Here is a 21,286-nt window from a genome sequence, read left to right as displayed (position 1 = left end):
ACCTCTCTGCACGCAGTAAGTGCGTGCGTGAAATGTAGGAAACTCGAAATTATTGTTACGAATTGTTAAATGAATGATTTTTTCAAAGTTTAATGAATTTTTTTTCTCTTTTTTGCGACGTGCTACATTTTATTTTATTTTAATTTAAATATTTTTGCTTGATTTATTATATTTGTTATAAAATTATCTCACTCACTTTCGCCAACGACCATACCATGTTGAATGCACCGGTTCTCGTCCGATCACCGAAGTTAAGCAACATTGGGCGCGGTCAGTACTTGGATGGGTGACCGCTTGGGAACACCGCGTGCCGTTGGCCTCTTTCTTTTTGCTATAATTGCTCTGTGTACTTTGACTATAAGTAAATACACTATTTTTTTTAAAAATATTTTTACCTTGATAAACCACATTTCATATAAAAATATCTCACGCTCTTCGCCAACGACCATACCATGTTGAATGCACCGGTTCTCGTCCGATCACCGGAGTTAAGCAACATTGGGCGCGGTCAGTACTTGGATGGGTGACCGCTTGGGAACACCGCGTGCCGTTGGCCTCTTTCTTTTTGCTATAATTGCTCTGTGTACTTTGACTATAAGTACATACACAATTTTTTTTATTTTTATATTTTTACCTTGATAAACCACATTTCATATAAAAATATCTCACACCCTTCGCCAACGACCATACCATGTTTAATGCACCGGTTCTCGTCCGATCACCGAAGTTAAGCAACATTGGGCGCGGTCAGTACTTGGATGGGTGACCGCTTGGGAACACCGCGTGCCGTTGGCCCCTTTCTTTTTGCTATAATTGCTCTGTGTACTTTGACTATAAGTACATACACAATTTTTTTTTAATATTTTTACCTTGATAAACCACATTTCATATAAAAATATCTCACACCCTTCGCCAACGACCATACCATGTTGAACGCACCGGTTCTCATCCGATCACCGAAGTTAAGCAACATTGGGCGCGGTCAGTACTTGGATGGGTGACCGCTTGGGAACACCGCGTGCCGTTGGCCCCTCTCCTTTTGCTATAATTGCTCTGTGTACTTTGACTATAAATACATGCACTATTTTTTTTTTAAATATTTTTACCTTGATAAACCACATTTCATATAAAAATATCTCACATTCTTCGCCAACGACCATACCATGTTGAATGCACCGGTTCTCGTCCGATCACCGAAGTTAAGCAACATTGGGCGCGGTCAGTACTTGGATGGGTGACCGCTTGGGAACACCGCGTGCCGTTGGCCCCTTTCTTTTTGCCATAATTGCTCTATGTACTTTGACTGTAAATACATAGACCTTTTTTTTTTAAATATTTTTGCATGATAAACCACACTTGTTATAAAAATATCTCACACCCTTCGCCAACGACCATACCATGTTGAATGCACCGGTTCTCGTCCGATCACCGAAGTTAAAAGCAACATTGGGCGCGGTCAGTACTTGGATGGGTGACCGCTTGGGAACACCGCGTGCCGTTGGCCTCTTTCTTTTTGCTATAATTGCTCTGTGTACTTTGACTATAAGTACATACACAATTTTTTTTATTTTTATATTTTTACCTTGATAAACCACATTTCATATAAAAATATCTCACATTCTTCGCCAACGACCATACCATGTTGAATGCACCGGTTCTCGTCCGATCACCGAAGTTAAGCAACATTGGGCGCGGTCAGTACTTGGATGGGTGACCGCTTGGGAACACCGCGTGCCGTTGGCCCCTTTCTTTTTGCCATAATTGCTCTATGTACTTTGACTGTAAATACATAGACCTTTTTTTTAAAAATATTTTTGCATGATAAACCACACTTGTTATAAAAATATCTCACACCCTTCGCCAACGACCATACCATGTTGAATGCACCGGTTCTCGTCCGATCACCGAAGTTAAAAGCAACATTGGGCGCGGTCAGTACTTGGATGGGTGACCGCTTGGGAACACCGCGTGCCGTTGGCCCCTTTCTTTTTGCCATAATTGCTCTATGTACTTTGACTGTAAATACATAGACCTTTTTTTTTTAAATATTTTTGCATGATAAACCACACTTGTTATAAAAATATCTCACACCCTTCGCCAACGACCATACCATGTTGAATGCACCGGTTCTCGTCCGATCACCGAAGTTAAGCAACATTGGGCGCGGTCAGTACTTGGATGGGTGACCGCTTGGGAACACCGCGTGCCGTTGGCCCCTTTCTTTTTGCTATAATTGCTCTGTGTACTTTGACTATAAGTACATACACAATTTTTTTTAAAATATTTTTACCTTGATAAACCACATTTCATATAAAAATATCTCACATTCTTCGCCAACGACCATACCATGTTGAATGCACCGGTTCTCGTCCGATCACCGAAGTTAAGCAACATTGGGCGCGGTCAGTACTTGGATGGGTGACCGCTTGGGAACACCGCGTGCCGTTGGCCCCTTTCTTTTTGCCATAATTGCTCTATGTACTTTGACTGTAAATACATAGACCTTTTTTTTAAAAATATTTTTGCATGATAAACCACACTTGTTATAAAAATATCTCACACCCTTCGCCAACGACCATACCATGTTGAATGCACCGGTTCTCGTCCGATCACCGAAGTTAAAAGCAACATTGGGCGCGGTCAGTACTTGGATGGGTGACCGCTTGGGAACACCGCGTGCCGTTGGCCCCTTTTATTTTTGTCGTAATTGCTCTATGTACTTTGTCACAATTTGTTGAATATACATATTTCAACAACAGACACACACGTTTTTCTTGATTATTTTATTTTTTACCTTTATTTACTACATAATATGTTACATTTTACATCATCTGTCGTTGCTCGCCAACGACTGTACCATAATAAATGCACCGGTTATTGTCCGATCACCGCCACATTAGGCGTGGTCAATTCTTGGCTAATGTTTTTTTTTTATAATTTTATTTTTCACTTAATGACTGCTTAAGAAAAAGAAAAAAAATCCTTTCCGACTTTATGCTTATCTTATAACATAAATTTTCTTCTGCTTTTTAATGGTTTTCACCCATCTTGAGTGTTGTAGGTTCTAGCCAGTGTCGAGTTATTAATTTAAATTGTCATTAGTCGAGGGGTTAATCCCCTTGAAATTTTTCTCAATTTCACAAAATTTAATCATTGGAAGTATGTACTTGTACATGTTATAAAAATATAAATTAAGTGAAAAGAAAACTTTTCAATACTACCCTATTTTTAATACATCCTTTTAGAATTATAACTGTCAAATGGAAATACATAATATTAAAACAAGAATTTAATGAACATTTATCCATATCTGATTATTTTTAATTTTTAGAATATTTATCTTTGGAAACGTACCATTTACTTTCTTAAATGGTTTGTTTACAAATTTTCAAGTAAGTTTGATTTTCAACCAACATAAAAAAATGGTTATGTATAATAAATAATAATAAAACCCTTATCCGCACCCCAATGGTGCAAAGGGCACTTTGTCATATAAACGCAGTTTTATCTTGGTCGTTTACACATCAAGGAAAGGTGATCAGCCCTCCGCTTCAGGTACCAGTCCTTAGTAATATTGAATAAATATTACAGTGAAAAAATCACTCATATTTATTTTACCCCCCTTGGGAATCGAACCCGAGACCTCCAGAACGGTAGCCGACCGTGCTGACCATTACACTACGAAGGCGGACCAAAATAATGTAAGTTATGTAAGTGATGCAATTTAAGTCGAAGTATTCAGCAGCAATATTCTTTATGATGAGTTAAGAGAGCAAGCAAATAAGGCTGCCGCTGTAGCTGGATGCTTGAAAAATGCAGTATGGAGAGATAAACACATGCTGAAAGAGAGAAAAGTGAGAAAAGTGAAAGAGAGAAAAGTGAAACGTACAGCATAGAAACGTGAGCTGACACCACAAGAACAAAAAGTCTTCACAGAACCACCGCAATGAAGACTCTACGACCCATTGCAGGCTTAACGAAGAAACTTTGAAATAAGAAAAATCTGCTATGTCGAAGATGTTGTGCGATGGGGAAGAGTAACTGGACGTTTCTGGAGAAATTATGTGGGAAGAGCAAGTTCGGATCAAGCGATGAGAATGACAACATAAGAAGTAATAGACCCTCAGGAAGACCACCTAAACGATGAAGAAACAGCTGGTCTTCTACCTCCCAGGAGCGAACCGGGAAAAAATAAAACACAGTCCTGTCCAAAGAAGAAGAAAGCGAAGTAAGTACTGATTACTCAATCGCTAAATATTTTTTTTTAATACTATAAACACTACAAAAGACTGCATAATATATTTTTTCTATGGCGTCAACTGTCAAACGAGTTTCCGTGTTTACTGTCAATTTTGATGGAAAACATATTTAAATTTTATAAAATGCTTATCATTTTATTTTTTCACATACGTTTTTAACAAAGAAAAGGATTAAACTTTAATTTGTCCTTCCAATATGTCGGAACTTAAAACGAAAATGTATATAATCTATGATTCTTCTACTGCTATTATTCCAGCTACTTTATTATTTATAAAAGTTACATATTTTTTGCTTATTTTTTAGTGATTCTATCCCCAAAAAGGATTTGGCTAAAGTATGCCGGACTTGCTTAGGGAGGAGTAAACATATGAAGAGTGTGTTTGATATTCACATTAGTGGCTACAGATTCAATGAAATGATATTACTATGCACTGGTTTTGAGGTAATATTTTTTTTTGGTTATACAGTAAAACCTCGATATAACGGACTAATAAGGAGGGGATGAAGGTTAAAGCTGAAAGTCCGTTATATAAAAATAGGTTTAAACTGTCAGTAATTGAATAATGCCCAAATAAGGCGAAACAATTAACGCGAAATTTAATTATAAAATTTGTTTTTTTTTTAAAAAAACTTAAATATACAACCTAGAAGACCCTAAAAAACAGTATTTGATTTTAATATTTTTATTATAAATTATGGAGTTCTACAAATTAAACGCCAAATCAATAAATAATAGAAAACTAAACGAGACAACTCCCTCGTACCGTATAAAGAAATATGTTTCCCAGTAATATATTTTTTAGTGTCGGTTTGTGGTTCCGTGGTTACTGTCGCGGACTCTTGAGTCAGAGTTTCTCGGTTCGAACCCACTCTACCACAATTTGATACCTATTTCTAATAATGGGCTGCTTAGGCTCACAGAAATAGTATGAAACTGAAGTATTTTTGTAAATAATAAAAACACAAATATTTTTTTTAACAAAAAAAAGAAAACGTGATACTATCTACAACAACAAATAAAACAACAAAAAAGTCCCTCTCCAAGCACAAGAGCTCAGTCTCTTTTTTGGAGAGGCTCAGCGCAAGTAAAATTATAAGAATGTGTAAAGTAAAAATGTATACAAATTGTATTAAATTGGATTTTTAAAATGTAACTATATTAAATAAATAAAAAATATTTAAAAAAAAAACAAAAATTATTGTTATAGGAGAAATTCAATGAAACTATGATGGCGAGAGAATGACTAAGAAAAAATATTTGGCAAAATAGAACGAGGACGGCCGAAAAAGACTTGGCACGATCAGATCAATCAGAACCTAAAATCTGGTGGTGTCAAAAGTCTGCGTAATCGGAGGGCATGTATGAATAGATGTATAGATGTGAAGGAGGCGAGGAGTGTATGTCAGGACAGAAGAGTATGGCGTTCTATCCTTTCTGCCTACCCCTGCGGGGAAACGGCGTGATGGTAGTAATAGTAGTTAAATGTAACTATAAAATGTTGATCATGAAATGTGATTTATTTATTTTTTCTATTCTCAATATTATTAATATTTAAAGCATTTACTTTGTGGTTAGTCATTTTTACTTTTTTTATTTTTTACAAAAATGTTAATAATATTAATATATAACCACTTATTCATTCCCATTCTTCCTGTCTGCCTCCGTAGTGTGATGGTCAGCACGCTCGGCTACCGTTCTGGAGGTCCCGGGTTCGATTCCCAGGGGGGGCCAAATGAATATAAGTGATTTTTTCACTCTAATATTTATTCAATATTACCCTGGACTGGTACCTGAAGCGGAGGGCTGATCACCTTTCCTTTGTGTGTTAACGTTCAAGATAACACTGTGTTTGCACCATTGGGGTGCGGATAAGGGTTTGAATTGAAAACTTTCTTTCCCATTAATCGGACGAAATCACGGCAACGCATGGCCGAGTACAGCTTGTTTAAAAAATACTGTTTTGAATTTTGTATCAAAGATGATATTATTACAATGGTGTGCTTTCATTTCAGCCCGAAAAAGGCGATGGATTACCCGACAGAGTGTGCGTGAAATGCTCGGAAACAATACATAGCTCCTTCGCCTTTGCCAAATCCAGTCGGGAAGTGTTTAACCTTCTCAAATCATACATCTTAGACGATAGGCTGGACCAGCTAGACGCCATGACGCACACCACAAAACTCACAAGTCCTGGATCAAACGCAGAATCCGCAGATCTTCAAGAAACTAACAAAAGCGATGAGGCAAAAGACAGCACCGGATCAAGGAAGGTTTTATCACGTACGCGTAGCTCAAAGCATTCCGGCAAGCATAAAAAAAGGGACAAATTGAAACGAAGCTACGTTTTGCTGGACATAATACCCCCTGAAAAACTCCCGCCAAATTTTCAAGTGACTGACGTTATATCTCCCGTTAAAAGGAATAATAAAAAAAGCTCTAGCAGAAATTATACAATGAATAAAATCGACGATTCTGAAAATTCGGCATTGGATATGGAAGTGACCGATGTTATATGTCCCGTAGATAGTAAAAATGGTATGTTATTGGTATGCTTGATCATGCCATGTTTTCCTCGGTTCTTATTTTATTTAATTTTAATTTTATTTATTCAGTTAGCTTATATTTCATTTAATATAAACTATTTTTTGCACTTAATTTACATCACATATGTATTTACATCTTTTTACAGTAAACAAAACCTTTATTTTTTTAATTCTTTCTGACTCTTTTCATTCTTCATACATTCAGGCATCTCATCATACATTTTCAAACCCTTATACATTATACAATTTTGCAACTCTGTTTTTTTTTTTCAAAAATGGCAGTCTTATTTTATGTTTTGAATATTGAAAGCATTAACTTTGTGGATCATATTGATATATTATTTCGAGAAATAAAAATACTTTGTGTTCTGATCCACTCACATTTTTATTCACCAACTAGTTTCGGCAACAACCTGTTGCCCTTTTCAGGGTTTCAGTAATAAATGAAACCCTGAAGAGGGCAACAGGTTGTTGCCGAAACTAGTTGGTTAATAAAAATGTGAGTGGATCAGAACACAAAGTATTTTTATTTCTCGAAATATGTAATATGTCTTATTTTATCCTTATTTCTAGTACTATGTTTATGAAAATTTTTGTTTATAACTATTTTATCCTTAAAATATTTAGGTAATTTATGAAATAAGCATATTATTAATAAGCACATTAGTCTCTTTTTTAAAGGTAACCAGTTGAGTTCTTCTCTCATTTTTTCTACATTCTTATATCTATTTTTCTTAAGTACTATTCTCAAAGTTTTATTTTGAATAATCTCCAATTATTCCAACTATATCGCCTCGCAAATTTGTTTTACCATACTTTCATAATCATTTGTTCCACATGTCCAAACCATCTCAAAACACCTTTCTTAATTTTATCAATAATGCTTATCCTAGCCTTGCATTATTGAATTGAGAGAATTATACACATAACAAATCATTTTTGTTCATATTAACACATTGTTTGCGGGAAATGCCTAAAAGTGTCTTTTACATTCTGTTAGTAGAGAGTGGTAGGCCCTTGTAAGCATTCTATTTGCTTACTTTTGGTAGAGCACGGGAGACGACAAAAAACATTGTACAGATGCGAATTGGGTTTGACGTTACTTGCGAATGGTATACTCAGGGTCTGTGCCCTTTTTTTATTTTGAATTTACCTAACGTCCAAATGACTCAGAAATCTAGCTACGGCAACACCGCTTATCGTGACCCTACTCATTCTTCAACTTTTTAAGTTTCATAGCCTATGCCTACTCGTGAGTGGATTTACTCTTTATGTTTGAAGTTACTATAATTTCATGTAATTCATGAGTGAAAATTCTAGGCAAAAACACTCGCTGAGTCTGTGCTCTATTACCATTGGATGCTGATAAGGTCTAGAAGGAAGGAAGGAATCTAGGCAATAAAATGTAGACAACTGTCAGGTTGTGGTCCCGTGGTTAGTGTCGCGGACTCTTAAGTCTGAGTTTCTCGGTTCAAACCCACTCTACTACAATTTGATACCTATTTCTAATAATGAGCCGCTTAGGCTCACAGAAATAGTATGAAATTGAAATATTTGTGTAAATAATAAAAACACAAAAATTTCCCTATATTCAAAAAAATAAATTTAAAAAAATAATTTTATTTCAGAAGTCTCCAATGATGTTGCAGAGAACCTAGAATTAGCCATTGATATTGAGGAACTTAAAATAGAAGAACGTAAGTTTAAATAAACTTAATCTATATATTAAAGATTAATCAGGTCCGCCTCCTTAGTGTCATGGTCAGCACGCTCGGCTACCGCACTGGAGGTACCGGGTTTGATTCCCATGGGTGGTCAAATAAATAAAAGTATTTTTTTTCACTGTAATATTTATTCAATATTACCCTGGACTGGTGTACCTGAAGCAGAGGGCTGATCAAGGACGAGGGGACGGGTATTGCACTAAATACGTGCATCCACGTCTCCACTAATTGCTCCTCAGAAGCTGAATGGATGGAAATTTAATTAATAAAACTTACTTGATTTTTCACGTATTTTTATTCACAAAAATTAATTAAGGTTACAAATTTGGTACTAATGCACTAATGTAGCGGCAGCTTACACTGATGGCTAGATGACGAGAGAGGATGTACCTTCCGTTGTCAGTACTTTTAAAGGCATGGTCACGCTGTCCGCGATGGCACAGTTACATCGCGCTCAATCGTAAGCGCGGCTTTCTTGTCTATGCCGCCTCGCTCTCTGGCCGCCGCTCGCATCACATCCGTCCATGGTAGTCGGGGCCGGATGAGGCACCACAATATGATGCAGGGCCCCATGCACCATTGGGTGCGAATAGGGGTTTGAAGAAGAAAGAACTTATAAATTAGAATAATGGGAGCAACTTTATTGCATGATCCAAGTTTTTTTGACCAAAAGAGGTATGCGTTAGGTTTTGTTTGATGTGTATCAGTGAATCTTGTAGTTTTACGTACATTACCAAAAAGTGTGTTAATTTTTAATTGTGTAATTTTGACTTTGCTGGGAGGTGCTTTCTTGTGTTATGTGAGAGTAATTATTGAATGCGTATGTCTTCTTCTTCTTCTCTAGCCTTCTGTACTCCACTGCTGAATATAGGCCTCTTCCGTATCCTTCCATTTCCTTCGGTCGGTTGCTGCTTGCAGCCAGTTTCTACCCCCCACAGCGACTGTCAGACCATCTATTATGAGGTCTTCCGTGCCTCTTATTATCCCATGGTCTCCATCTCAATTTTTTTTGTCCATCTTGTGGGGTCCTATCTTGCTATATGTCTCGCCCATTGCCTTTTGAGTCTTGCCACACGATCCATGATATCCTCTTTTTTTATTCTGTTCCTGATATCTTCATTTCTTGCTTTATCCATCAGGCTTAAACCAAGTATGGATCTTTCCATGGATCGCTGTGTGCATTTGACCTTCTCTGCATTTCTCTTTGTCAGAGCCATAGTCTCTAGTGCATATGTGCTCACTGGCAGTATGCAGGATTCGAACATTTTTCTTTTTAGACAGGTCGGAATATTTACAACATTTTGAGTGTGTCCAACTACTTGTTCACGAAATCTGGATTATCTCCAATTACAGGAGTTATTTTCATGATTTATTTCATCAAGTTATTTCATTTCATGAAGAAGAATAATATTATAAATTAAATGTCTCTAGTGAAGTTCTAGTGATTCTAGAATGATGTTTCAAAATTGGTTCATATTTATAGAACTTCCAAGAATTTGAGTACATAGTGTGGTTGTCAATAATGGGTAGAATTGGTGAATGTTACACGTGTGTAAAGCGGTCACTTAAACAAACCTGTGACGGTCGTCAGCCCCGTAAATGCCCAGACTTCCATATTCTTCTTCATCTTTGATGAGATGTCAAAAAACAATATTTTCATTAGTGTTTATAAGAAAGGAAGGCAATTTTATATATAAGGCAATATTTTCGTTCTGTTCCTGATTTCGATGCATAGTAGATAAATTTAATGAATTTCAGAAATTTTTGACTGTAAAATGGAGCTAGAGGAAGAGGAGAGTGTTGTAGATGAAGATGAGATACAGTATGTAGAGCCTGAAGGGGATGAAGACAATTGGACGCTTAGTAAAGTCATCGATTTAAAAAATAATAAGAAAATGATCGCCATAGAAAAAAAAGTTAACGAATATCGTCTCATGAATTCATCTACAGAAGACCACAATTATGTAAGAAGTTTGATTGATTTTTTTTTTTAAATATTTTGAATACATTCAAATAGTATTTGTTTCCAAATGCTGGATTTCGCTATACTGTTAGGACGTTTGTGCACTACACAGAATAACATGGAATTTTACCGTCCGGCACGTCAGTTAGCATATAAAATGGATGATTGGCTTGGATTGGCTTGTGCTTTTTCCATCTTTCTTTGGATCGGTGCGTGATCACGGTGCGCTTAAATTCGATCATGCTAAACTGTCATAGTCGCTTTCATTTTTCAAAACCGGACTACCGGACGGTAAAATTCCGTGTAGTGCTTGAGCGGCTATAGAGATATTTATATCACAATTTTTTCAACTTTATGTAGCTATTTATATCAGGATTTTTCAACTCCATGGACCTATTTATATCAAGATTTTTCAACTCTAGTGAGCTATTTATATCAAGATTTTTAAACTTCTTTTGTATCTTTTAAACTACATTCATATCAAGATTTTTCAACGCTATGGAGCAATTTATATCAAGATTTTTCAACACTATGGAGCCATTTATATTAAGATTTTTCAACTCCATTTAGCTATTTATATCAAGATTCTTCAACTCTATGGAGCTATTTGTATCAATTTTTTGAACTCTATGGAATTATTTTTATGCATCAAGATTTTTCAACTCCATCGAACTATTTATATCAAGATTTTTTGACTGCTTAAAGATATCAAAATTTTTCAACTCCATAGAGCTACTTATACATTCTAAGATCTATATTCACATGTTTTCAGTCACTGGACAAGAAGAGGAAGTGTCCGCCCATATTTGAGTGCCCGAACTGTGAAAAGTTCTTCCTGAGTCTGAATGCTGCCCAGAAGCACAACGCCGTGCACGAGGCGCCCTTCTCCAGCGGCAAGTGTCGTTACTGCGATGAGAAATTCCCCAATCACGGGTAAGAAATCCATCTCCTCATCATTGTTGCCAGAGCTTCCGTACAAAGCATGAAAAAAAAAAAAACCACACCTAGTTCTATATATATGGACCAATTTTGAAACACTGCTCTTGAATCACTTCACTAGAGACATCTATTGGTGAGATGTAAAGAAGCTTTTTACTAAGCAGAAACTCTTATATTAGATGTGAGGTCCGAACCCTGGATTATAATCACATACATAAGAAACGCCAGAAAATGCCATTTTCATTTTTATTATTTAAGCTTATAATTTGACCAAATAATTTATTTACAACATTTTGCTGTAAATAAATCGTCACACCCACTCAAATTGTTCCCTCAAACGCCTCCTGCCGCCTTTGTTCTGCCTGCCCGATAGTCTATGTTGAGATATCAATCTTCTTCCTGTGCCATATCAAGTCACGACGTTGGCAATCACACAGGATTCTCTATCTTGCGCGATCCGGAACAGCTCCCCCACATATCTTATCCCAGTCCAATCCCTTATATTGCACAGCTAAGACGTTTGCCTTCTGCCAGGACCATGCTACCCTCAATTTTCCCCATCAATATAGTGTGAAGCAAATTGAAGCAAATGCACTTGTGCACTACACGGAATTTTACCGTCCGGCAGTCATTTTTTTTTTTAAATAAAAGTGACTGCGACAGTTTAGCATGATAAAATTTACCACCAAAGAGATGGGTCGATAGCTGGGAATCGACGTCGCAGGAGGCTAATCCCTCTTAAAAATAGGCCGCAAGGCTTACAATAAGAAGAAGAAGAAGAAGAATTTACGCGCACCGTGATCACGCACTAATCAAGCGCACCGATCCGAAGAAAGACAGCCAAAAGCACAAGCCAATCATCCGTTTTATCGTGCTAACCGGAATGCCGGACGGTAAAATTCTTGTAGTGCACAAGCGCTGTACCTCTGTAGGATGTGAGATATGAATAAAATATTACAAATATCTTAGTCATACAGGAGAGAAAGTGACCAAGTGCATTTGTTACAAAAACTAGATCATTAACTATTTGATATCTTACTAGCTTAATATTGCCCTGAAAAAATCCCAAAGGATTTTGAACTTGAAAGTGTAATAAATTGACTTGTTAAAAATGGCTAACTGAATTTTTGTCCGCCTCCATAGTGTAATAGTCAGCACGCTCGGCTACCGTTCTGGAGGTCCCAGGTTCAATTCCCAAGGGGGGTAAAATAAATATAAGTGATTTTTTCACTGTAATATTTATTCAATATTACCCTGGACTAGTACCTGAAGCGGAGGGCTGATCACCTTTCCTTCATGTGTAAACGATCAAGATAACACTGCGTTTATATGACGCAGTGCCCTATGCACCATTGGGTGCGGATAAGGGTTTTATTTATTATTATTAATTGCATTGATGTTTATTTTATTGCCAAGCAAAAGTGACTTAAATGGCCCTCCTGAACATTTTACGTTTTGTTAGTTGGTCACTTTCTCCTGTACGACTACGATATATAATTGGGTCTCTGTTCCAGGGCTGTCTACGATCACTTGGTGGCGAACCACAAGCTCATAGAGAGGTTCCAGTGCGGGTACTGCGAGCGCAGATCGCGGGACCTCATGCTGCTCAGGGTCCACATGATAAAGCACATCATGCCGGTACTGGCTGCCTCCGCGCTCCCATCCGATGCAGGTTCTAGACTATATCAATCGACCCCCTAACGCTTCCTGATGCTCACATTCCCGCACATATCGCCCACTCCTTTCAAGAACGTCATAAATCAAAATACTTGATTTTTCAGGAGAACGTTTTTAAAGTTTGAAAATATAATACAATGTATTAAAAATAAATATCAAGCCACTTACTGAAATTTTTACTGTGCAACATATCTTTTTAGGTAAAACCTGAAGGTTTTTTCTCCATTTGAAAAATATTTAGTTTGTTTAAAAAAATAATTAAACAATACCTTTTCTTCAAAATGCAAAAACAACACTTTCTGCCCTGTAACGAGTAAATATTTAGTTAAAAATATGCTTCTTTTTCTGGGATATAGTACATTTTCTGGGCATTCCTAAAATATGTACAACTTAAAATTGTCGTTTTTTGATTTATGACGTTCTTGAAAGGAGTGAGCGATATCTCCCCCACAGTCATTTTTATTTGTTTAATATTGTTGTAAAAAAAATAATTTCAATTCATTAACTAGACATTTCTACATACAAAATGTGCTATACTATATTTTGTATATTAAAAGCATCTTTCCCTTACGGTGCTAAAAAACTTCCACGTGTTAGAGTGATATGTACACCATATGAAAATGTGATTTAAAAACGGGAAAAATGTGAATACAGTGAAACCTCTATCTATCGTTTTTAAAGGGACCGATTAAAATAAACTATGAATGCGGGAAAACAACGAATGCGGGATTAAGAGGTCAATACGCAAATAGATACGACCGAGTAAAAATACCGTCCTCCCAATCTGCATAACCATTCGTAGGCTAAAATTCTAAGAAGAATACATGTTTCAGATGCAAATGTATTTATTAAAAAAAAATACAAACCTGAATAGAATTTTAAAAAATACTTTTGTTTTTTAACTGTTTTATTTTCATAAGTCAATAGTATATTTTCGGCTTTGCAAATAGTATTTTTTTCAGCATCGGTAATTGAATGTGCGTTGTAGAAAGTTTTCTTTCAAAGAGTGTACACGCTTCTGGAAATGCAGGTACAGGCAGCGGCTCCTTTTCATTAATATCGACCTCTCCTGCTATCGGTTACGCAAGCTTTCACATTTTCATATGGTGTACAAAATACATATCACTCAACATGTGGAAGTTTTTTAGCACTGTAAGGGAAAGGTTAAAAGTATAATACCCAATTTTGATAATTATTTTATTCTCCCGTAGATGACATCAGCGCCTCGCTCAAAGTTCCAGTAAAAAAATTGAAGAAATCGCCAAAGAAGAATTTGTGCACCATTTGCCATAAGACGTTCCGAGACAGCGTCGTTCTTGCAAACCATCAGCGGATCCATGACCCCGATAATCCTTATGTGTGCAGGGTAAGCGATAAAATATTATTTTCATCTCATCTCTGAGATTCGGGTACAACATTATTCTTGTTTCCAAACTCAATCCAATTCAACACCATCTGAGGTAAGGTGAGATGAATGAATGCTTTCACAATTTGTCAAATTCAATACCATCTGTGTGTCAATCATAGATAGAATGGTGAATGTTGCACGTGTGTAAAGTGGTCACTTAACCAGCCTATGACTGGTCCTGTAAATACCCAGACTTCCATATTCTTCTTCATCCATGTTGAGATGTCAAAATGTAATTTTTATTGTTATTGTAACATTTTCCCAGATGGGGGACTGCCGCCACATCCTGTACTCGAGCAAGTTCGACCTGGAGATCCACCAGCACGCCATGCACCACTTCCCCAAGGGCTCGCCGGGCCCCTTCGTGTGCAAGTTCTGCCCCAAGGCCTTCCCGTCGCGGCGCCACCTGCGCATGCACATGACCTCCCACCGCCCCGTGGGCCGCCTGCCCTGCAGATACTGCCATAAAGGTAAGGTCGCCTTGCTAGAACAGGACTAGCCTCGCAAATAGGTCATCCCTCCTGACTAGGTAACGTCGCCTTGCGAGAACAGGACTTGCCTCCTTACTAGGTAATGTCGCCTTGCGAGAACAGGACTTGCTTCGCAATTAGGTAATGTTGCCTCGCTAGAATGAACTATGCCTTGCAACGATGTAATGTCGCCTCTCTAGAATGAGACTTGCCTTGCAACAAGATAATATCACCTTGCAAGTAGGTTATGTCACCTTGCAAGAACAAGAATCGCCTTGCAACTAGATAATATCACCTTACAAGAACAGGACTTGCCTTGCAACTAGATAATATCACCTTGCAAGAATGGGACTTGCCTTGCAACAAGTTTGCATAACGTACAAATGCATGATCAATGTTTTTTATTGTTGCAGCATTCAACTATGGCCATCACCTGAAGAATCACGAGAGGATACACACTAACGAACTGCCCTACTTGTGTCAGGAGTGTGGAAAAGGCTTTAGAACCAAAGATGGGTGCGTTATTCCAACTTTTTTTTTAAAATTATATAATATGATTTCAATAGGTTTTTTGTATAATTTATATGCATTTTCTAGAAATTTCCACTTTTACAATCTCAAAATTAATAACACAGTTCACTCCAATTAAGAGACTAAGCTCTTGTGCTTGGAGAGGGACTTACACTTATTATTTATTGTTCATGTTTGTTGGTAATATGGTTTCTTTTCATTATAATAATTTTTTATCTCTTTTTCTTAGATTTACATGTATATAATTAATTTAATTTATAGTATATTCTATCCCATTAAATATATTCCACCGCTGTATCCGATTGAGTGTCAAATTGAGATTTCCTGTTGTTTCCAGATTGGTCAATCACATGCGCAGACACTCCGGGTTGAAGCCCTACCCGTGCCCCATCTGCAAGAAGGCCTTCCGCTCCACCCAGCAGCTCAACGTCCACAAGCTGATCCACAGCGGTGAGTTCGCCTTCCCGGATCAATTCCGAACCCTTGTGTGATCCGGCGCCTACACTGAGCCGGCCCAATCAGCGATCACTTGACACATTGTTTGCGGGAAACGCTCAAAAGCGTCTTTTACACACTGGTAGAGAGCAAGAGACATACAAATTAAAGAGTTTCTGCTCAATAAAAAGCTTCTTTCATCTCACCGATAGATGTCTCTAGTGAAATTCTAGTGATACAAACACAATGTTTCGAAGCTGAATCATATATATAGAACAATAATTTGAGAAGTGTGGTTGCCAATCATAGGTAGAATTGGTGAATGTTACACATCGGCTGTCCAAACTTAAAACACAGTAAGGGACATTTTTTTTGTAGTAGGTTTTTTTTGCCTTTTTGGACTAAGTAGAATCTACTTAGTCCAAAAATGCAAAAAAAAACGTAAAAATGCAAAAAAAATAATATGAAATGGCTCCTATGATTGGAGATAATCCAGATTTGTCAACAAGTACTTGGACACACTTAAAATGTTGTTAATGTTAAATGTTTTACAATTTGCAGAGACCAAAAATTTCATGTGTTCACTGTGCGGGAACACGTTCAAGACCAAGATGTCCATGACCAATCACTACCGGTCCACGCACGGCTTCAACACGGTGCAGACTGGCACCGGGAACGGCAGGGCCAAGGTGTGTTCCGCCACCTGCCAGATCTGCAACGTCACCTGCAACACCATGAAGGACATGGACGATCACATGAAGGTAACACCGTCCCCGGCCGACCGCATCTCCTTACATACCAACCCCTAGAGTCCTGGTACCAACACGTATGGAATGCGCGGTATGAAGGATAATCCTGAAGTTATCTGTATGTTTCCGATAGTTACCTAAGACTGCGTCGGCATACATTGTTTCACATTCCTATACACAGGACCAACCTGCAGATGGTTATGTCTGTAGGAAGAGCTACCGCTATGCTAAACAATATCAAACTAGATATTGATCTGTTCTGTGTGTCGGGAGGGGTATTCCAAAGCGGGATTCTTCTGCATCTTCAACAAGAGTATTTTTTTTTTTTTTTAATTAATGTTTTACTTAGTAAATACCACTATTTCTTAAAATCTACTGTGACACGTGTTTCGATGCATTCCGCATCATTTTCAAACACCGAAAATGATGCGGAATGCATCGAAACACGTGTCACAGTAGATTTTAAGAAATAGTGGTATTTACTAAGTAAAACATTAATTAAAAATGGATAGATTTTACCACAAAGTGACTGCCGAATCAATTAATGAAAAGAGTATTTTTGCCTATTTTTGATTTTCTGTTAATGTATATGCTTTAAATTTAGTTTGTAATGTGTATGTAAATTATAAATAAATAAATTGAATTGAAATTGTTCATTAAAACGCGTATAAAATAACATTTTTACAGCAACACATAGTGCAGTACATGTGCCCTAAGTGCCCCAAAGCCTTCTTCATGAGCAACGCCCTGGAAGCCCACATCAGGACACACTCGGCGGGCGATAGGTGAGCACAAATTGTTGGGTATTATGTTCAGAGAGTACAATCATGTTTGTTTCAAGGGGTTCAATTGTCATGTCGCTCACTCCTTTGAAGAACGTCGTCATAAATCAAAAAACTTGATTTTTCAGGAGAACGTTTTTAAAGTCTAAAAATATTTTACAATGTATTAAAATAAATATCAAGCCACTTACTGAACTTTTTACTATGCAACAGATCTTTTTAGGTAAAACCTGAAGATTTTTTTCTCCTTTTGAAAAATATTTAGTATATTTAAAAAAAATAATTAAACAATACCTTTTCTTAAAAATGCAAAAACAACGCTTTCTGCCCTGTAGCGGGTAGTAAATATTAAGTTAAAAATATGCCTTTTTTGCTGCGATATAGTACATTTTCTGGGTATAGATATAGTACATTTTCCGGTATAGTACATTTTCGGATATAGTACATTTTTCCGAAAACACGCAAAACTAAAAATTGACAATTTTTGATTTATGACGTTCTTGAAAGGAGTGAGCGATGTCTGTTTCAATGGTTCCAATTGTCATGTCTGTTTCAAGGGGTCTAATTATCATGTTTGTTTCAGGGGGTATTATGATCATATTTGTTTCAGGTGGTCTAATTGTCGTGTTTGTTTTAGGGGCTATGCTTGCGACCTGTGCCAGGCGACGTTCAACCGGCTGGAGCACCTGCGCAGCCACGCGGCGCGCCTGCACGCCTCCGGGCGCCACTTCTCCTGCCCGCACTGCCCGCTGCGCTTCGTGGTGCGGCCCGACCTCACCAAGCACCTGCGCGTGCACACCGGCGAGCGCCCCTACGTCTGCAGCGTGAGCGACATTCATCACATCATCTTCTTATTCATGTGCCTTGTTAGGTCCCCCCGTAGTTGGCGATCACTATGGCAACGGCTTCGCGATCCTGCGCCATCTGGAATGACTCGTCCACTTCTCTCATCCCGGAATGTTGCCAAGCCACGATTTCTGCCAACTCTTCACAGTCACATCCACAATATTCCACATACTGGAAGTAACTTGTGATAAGTATACTGAGGATCGAGCGGCAGACTGTCTGTGTAAAATTAGGGTCAGGGTTGATGAACAAAACCGCCCGACAACAATGTGATAATATAGATTTAAATTTTACTATTCATTTTCCAAAAGTTGATCTTAGTGTGTGATATTGGATGTCTGCATGTCCAGGAGTGCAATCGCAGCTTCATGCAGTCCACCACGCTGAGGACCCACTTCCGCCAGCACAGCGGGGAGCGGCCGTACGGCTGCAACATCTGCGACAAGAAGTTCCCCGTCACCATGACGCTCAAGCTGCACCTCCGCTCGCATTGCACCATCGCCAGGAAGGTAACTAGCCCCGATACTTTCACTCGTCTACTTCACCAACTGCACTGGTCACGCCTTAGGGTATAAACCCCGTCCTACCTTCTTTCGCGTGCCAGTTCTCGGTACAATCTGCGGTCGAGTTGAATAATAAGTTGAGGAGAATAATACAGTGGAACCTCTCATAACGAGTAATTCGCATAACGAGTAATTCGCATAACGAGTAATTCGTATAACGAGTAATTCGCATAACGAGTAATTCGCATAACGAGTAATTCGCATAACGAGTAATTCGCATAACGAGTAATTCGCATAACGAGTAATTCGCATAACAGTAATTCGCATAACGAGTAATTCGCATAACGAGTAATTCGCATAACGAGTAATTCGCATAACAGTAATTCGCATAACGAGTAATTCGCATAACGAGTAATTCGCATAACGAGTAATTCGCATAACAGTAATTCGCATAACGAGTAATTCGCATAACGAGTAATTCGCATAACGAGTAATTCGCATAACGAGTAATTCGCATAACGAGTAATTCGCATAACGAGTAATTCGTCCAATTCGAAGTGAAAAACTTGTACGAGTGTTTAATTTTTACATTAATTCCCGTTTCATAGAAAATGATGTCTTTTTGTTTTCAGGTACCGGAATTGGATGAAAAAAAAGACATCATACCCAAAATTGAGAACCCAAATGAATAGGACCTCAAATTCAACACCTAAACATCAATATTATTCTTACTTCATCCCCACCCAATGGTGCATAGGGCACTGTATCAAATTGTTGCATCGTCAAGTTGATTGTTAATTGTATTATATTATATTACATTGACCTATCCAGGAGTGAGTTTCTGCGGACAAAACTGTATCTGGAGTGAGTTTTTTTCCTCAATTTTTTTTAACATGATCAATGCTATTAGCAACATATTTTCTTTTTACCACCATAAGGGAAAGGTCAAATATAAATATAACACTGCGTCAATGTGATCCAGTGCCCTATGCACCATTCTGTGTGGATAAGGAGCAGATAATATTTAGTATTAAGTCATAAAATCAATGTAAGTAGGTTTTTTTATTTGTATATAAGGGGTGTTTAATATAATAAAACCAAAAGTTAAAAATATTATTGAGTTATTTATTAATTTATTTAAGTACAGGGTTTCCCAAAGTATGTTCCGTGGTGCCTGAATGAGTGTTCTGCAATTTTTTTGATGATTCTAAAGTATATATAAGTATAAAAATATATATATATATATATATATATATATATATATATATATATATATATATATATATATATATATATATATATATATATATATATATATATATATATATATATATATATATACATATACATATACATATACATATACATATACATATACATATACATATACATATACATATACATATACATATACATATACATATACATATACATATACATATACATATACATATACATATACATATATATATATATATATATATATATATATATATATATATATATATATATATATAAGTATAGAACTAACTACTACTTACTAACCATCACGCTGCTTCTCCGCGGGAGTAGGCAGAGAATATAATGCCACACCAGTCTGCCTTTGCAAACAATATTTGCCTCTTCCACATTCATGCATCTCCTCATACATACCGGGCAATTATTTCTATCTCCTGATTTGACCATGCCATATTTGAAATGCTCGATCATGCCGAGTTTTCCTCGGTCTTCCTCTGCTCCTATTTCCTACTACATGTATAACCTCAGAACTTAGTTTTACCGTTTTTCCTTCACTCATTAAATACAAGGGTCTCTGCCAAATAAAAGCTTTCTCAATCCAACCATAGATGGCTATTTTGAAATCAATGACGTGTCATTGATTTCAAAATAGTGTCATGTGTCAAGTGTCATGACATTGATGATATATGTTTAAGTTCCAAAAATTTGAGTAGTGTGGCTATCAATCATGGGTGGAATGGTAAAGGTTAAACATGTGTAAAGTGATCACTTAACCAGCCCATGACAGGTCATAAACCCTGTAAATGGTTAGACTTCCATTTTCTTCTTCATATATCGCTCACTCCTTTCAAGAATGTCATAAATAAAAAAACTTGATTTTTCAGGAGAACGTTTTTAAAGTTTAAAAATATAACACAATGTATTAAAAATAAATATCAAGCCACTTATTACTGTGCAACAGATCATTTTAGGCAAAACCTGAAGGTTTTTTCCATTTCAAAAATATTTAGTTTATTTAAAAAAATAATTAAACAATACCTTTTCTTCAAAATGCAAAAACAACACTTTCTGCCCTGTAGCGGGTAAATATTAAGTAAAAAATATGCCGCTTTTGCTGGGATAAAGTACATTTTCTGGGCATTCCGAAAACATGCACAACTGAAAATTGTCGATTTTTGATTTATGACGTTCTTGAAAGGAGTGAGCGATATGTGAG

At 37.1% G+C, this 21,286-nt stretch overlaps 1 protein-coding gene and 11 non-coding genes across 12 annotated transcripts; all 12 read left to right on the top strand.

The window, feature by feature from the left end:
* The first annotated feature begins 200 nt into the window (after window positions 1-200).
* Window positions 201-319, top strand: LOC148303155 (5S ribosomal RNA). Its single transcript, XR_015838521.1, has one exon. It is a non-coding gene; the product is annotated as a 5S ribosomal RNA (ribosomal RNA).
* Window positions 320-437: 118 nt separating this feature from the next.
* Window positions 438-556, top strand: LOC148303154 (5S ribosomal RNA). The gene has a single exon (XR_015838522.1). It is a non-coding gene; the product is annotated as a 5S ribosomal RNA (ribosomal RNA).
* Window positions 557-676: 120 nt separating this feature from the next.
* LOC148303153 (5S ribosomal RNA) lies at window positions 677-795 on the top strand. The gene has a single exon (XR_015838523.1). It is a non-coding gene; the product is annotated as a 5S ribosomal RNA (ribosomal RNA).
* Window positions 796-911: 116 nt separating this feature from the next.
* Window positions 912-1,030, top strand: LOC148303152 (5S ribosomal RNA). The gene has a single exon (XR_015838520.1). It is a non-coding gene; the product is annotated as a 5S ribosomal RNA (ribosomal RNA).
* A 118-nt stretch (window positions 1,031-1,148) lies between these two features.
* On the top strand, window positions 1,149-1,267 carry LOC148303151 (5S ribosomal RNA). Its single transcript, XR_015838530.1, has one exon. It is a non-coding gene; the product is annotated as a 5S ribosomal RNA (ribosomal RNA).
* Window positions 1,268-1,383: 116 nt separating this feature from the next.
* On the top strand, window positions 1,384-1,504 carry LOC148303150 (5S ribosomal RNA). The gene has a single exon (XR_015838526.1). It is a non-coding gene; the product is annotated as a 5S ribosomal RNA (ribosomal RNA).
* A 120-nt stretch (window positions 1,505-1,624) lies between these two features.
* Window positions 1,625-1,743, top strand: LOC148303149 (5S ribosomal RNA). The gene has a single exon (XR_015838529.1). It is a non-coding gene; the product is annotated as a 5S ribosomal RNA (ribosomal RNA).
* A 116-nt stretch (window positions 1,744-1,859) lies between these two features.
* Window positions 1,860-1,980, top strand: LOC148303148 (5S ribosomal RNA). The gene has a single exon (XR_015838525.1). It is a non-coding gene; the product is annotated as a 5S ribosomal RNA (ribosomal RNA).
* A 116-nt stretch (window positions 1,981-2,096) lies between these two features.
* On the top strand, window positions 2,097-2,215 carry LOC148303147 (5S ribosomal RNA). Its single transcript, XR_015838528.1, has one exon. It is a non-coding gene; the product is annotated as a 5S ribosomal RNA (ribosomal RNA).
* A 117-nt stretch (window positions 2,216-2,332) lies between these two features.
* On the top strand, window positions 2,333-2,451 carry LOC148303146 (5S ribosomal RNA). Its single transcript, XR_015838527.1, has one exon. It is a non-coding gene; the product is annotated as a 5S ribosomal RNA (ribosomal RNA).
* A 116-nt stretch (window positions 2,452-2,567) lies between these two features.
* LOC148303145 (5S ribosomal RNA) lies at window positions 2,568-2,688 on the top strand. The gene has a single exon (XR_015838524.1). It is a non-coding gene; the product is annotated as a 5S ribosomal RNA (ribosomal RNA).
* Window positions 2,689-4,307: 1,619 nt separating this feature from the next.
* On the top strand, window positions 4,308-19,944 carry LOC148303144 (uncharacterized). Its single transcript, XM_088270464.1, has 16 exons — window positions 4,308-4,478; window positions 4,564-4,702; window positions 6,274-6,796; window positions 8,433-8,501; window positions 10,287-10,492; window positions 11,264-11,424; window positions 12,945-13,102; window positions 14,319-14,473; window positions 14,781-14,985; window positions 15,399-15,501; window positions 15,854-15,966; window positions 16,513-16,712; window positions 17,388-17,485; window positions 18,120-18,306; window positions 18,679-18,837; window positions 19,464-19,944. Exons 1-16 carry the CDS (start codon window positions 4,456-4,458, stop codon window positions 19,521-19,523), a joined length of 2,559 nt encoding a protein of 852 aa, XP_088126590.1. The 5' UTR covers window positions 4,308-4,455; the 3' UTR covers window positions 19,524-19,944.
* Window positions 19,945-21,286: the final 1,342 nt, after the last annotated feature.

Source organism: Brachycentrus maculatus, unplaced genomic scaffold (assembly GCF_059751285.1).
Source record: "Brachycentrus maculatus isolate JH-2025_06_01 unplaced genomic scaffold, ASM5975128v1 h1tg000386l, whole genome shotgun sequence".
In the NCBI taxonomy this organism is placed as follows: Eukaryota; Metazoa; Arthropoda; class Insecta; order Trichoptera; family Brachycentridae; genus Brachycentrus; species Brachycentrus maculatus.
Note: the sequence above shows the minus strand (reverse complement) of the source record. Positions and strands in the feature narration are given on the sequence as shown.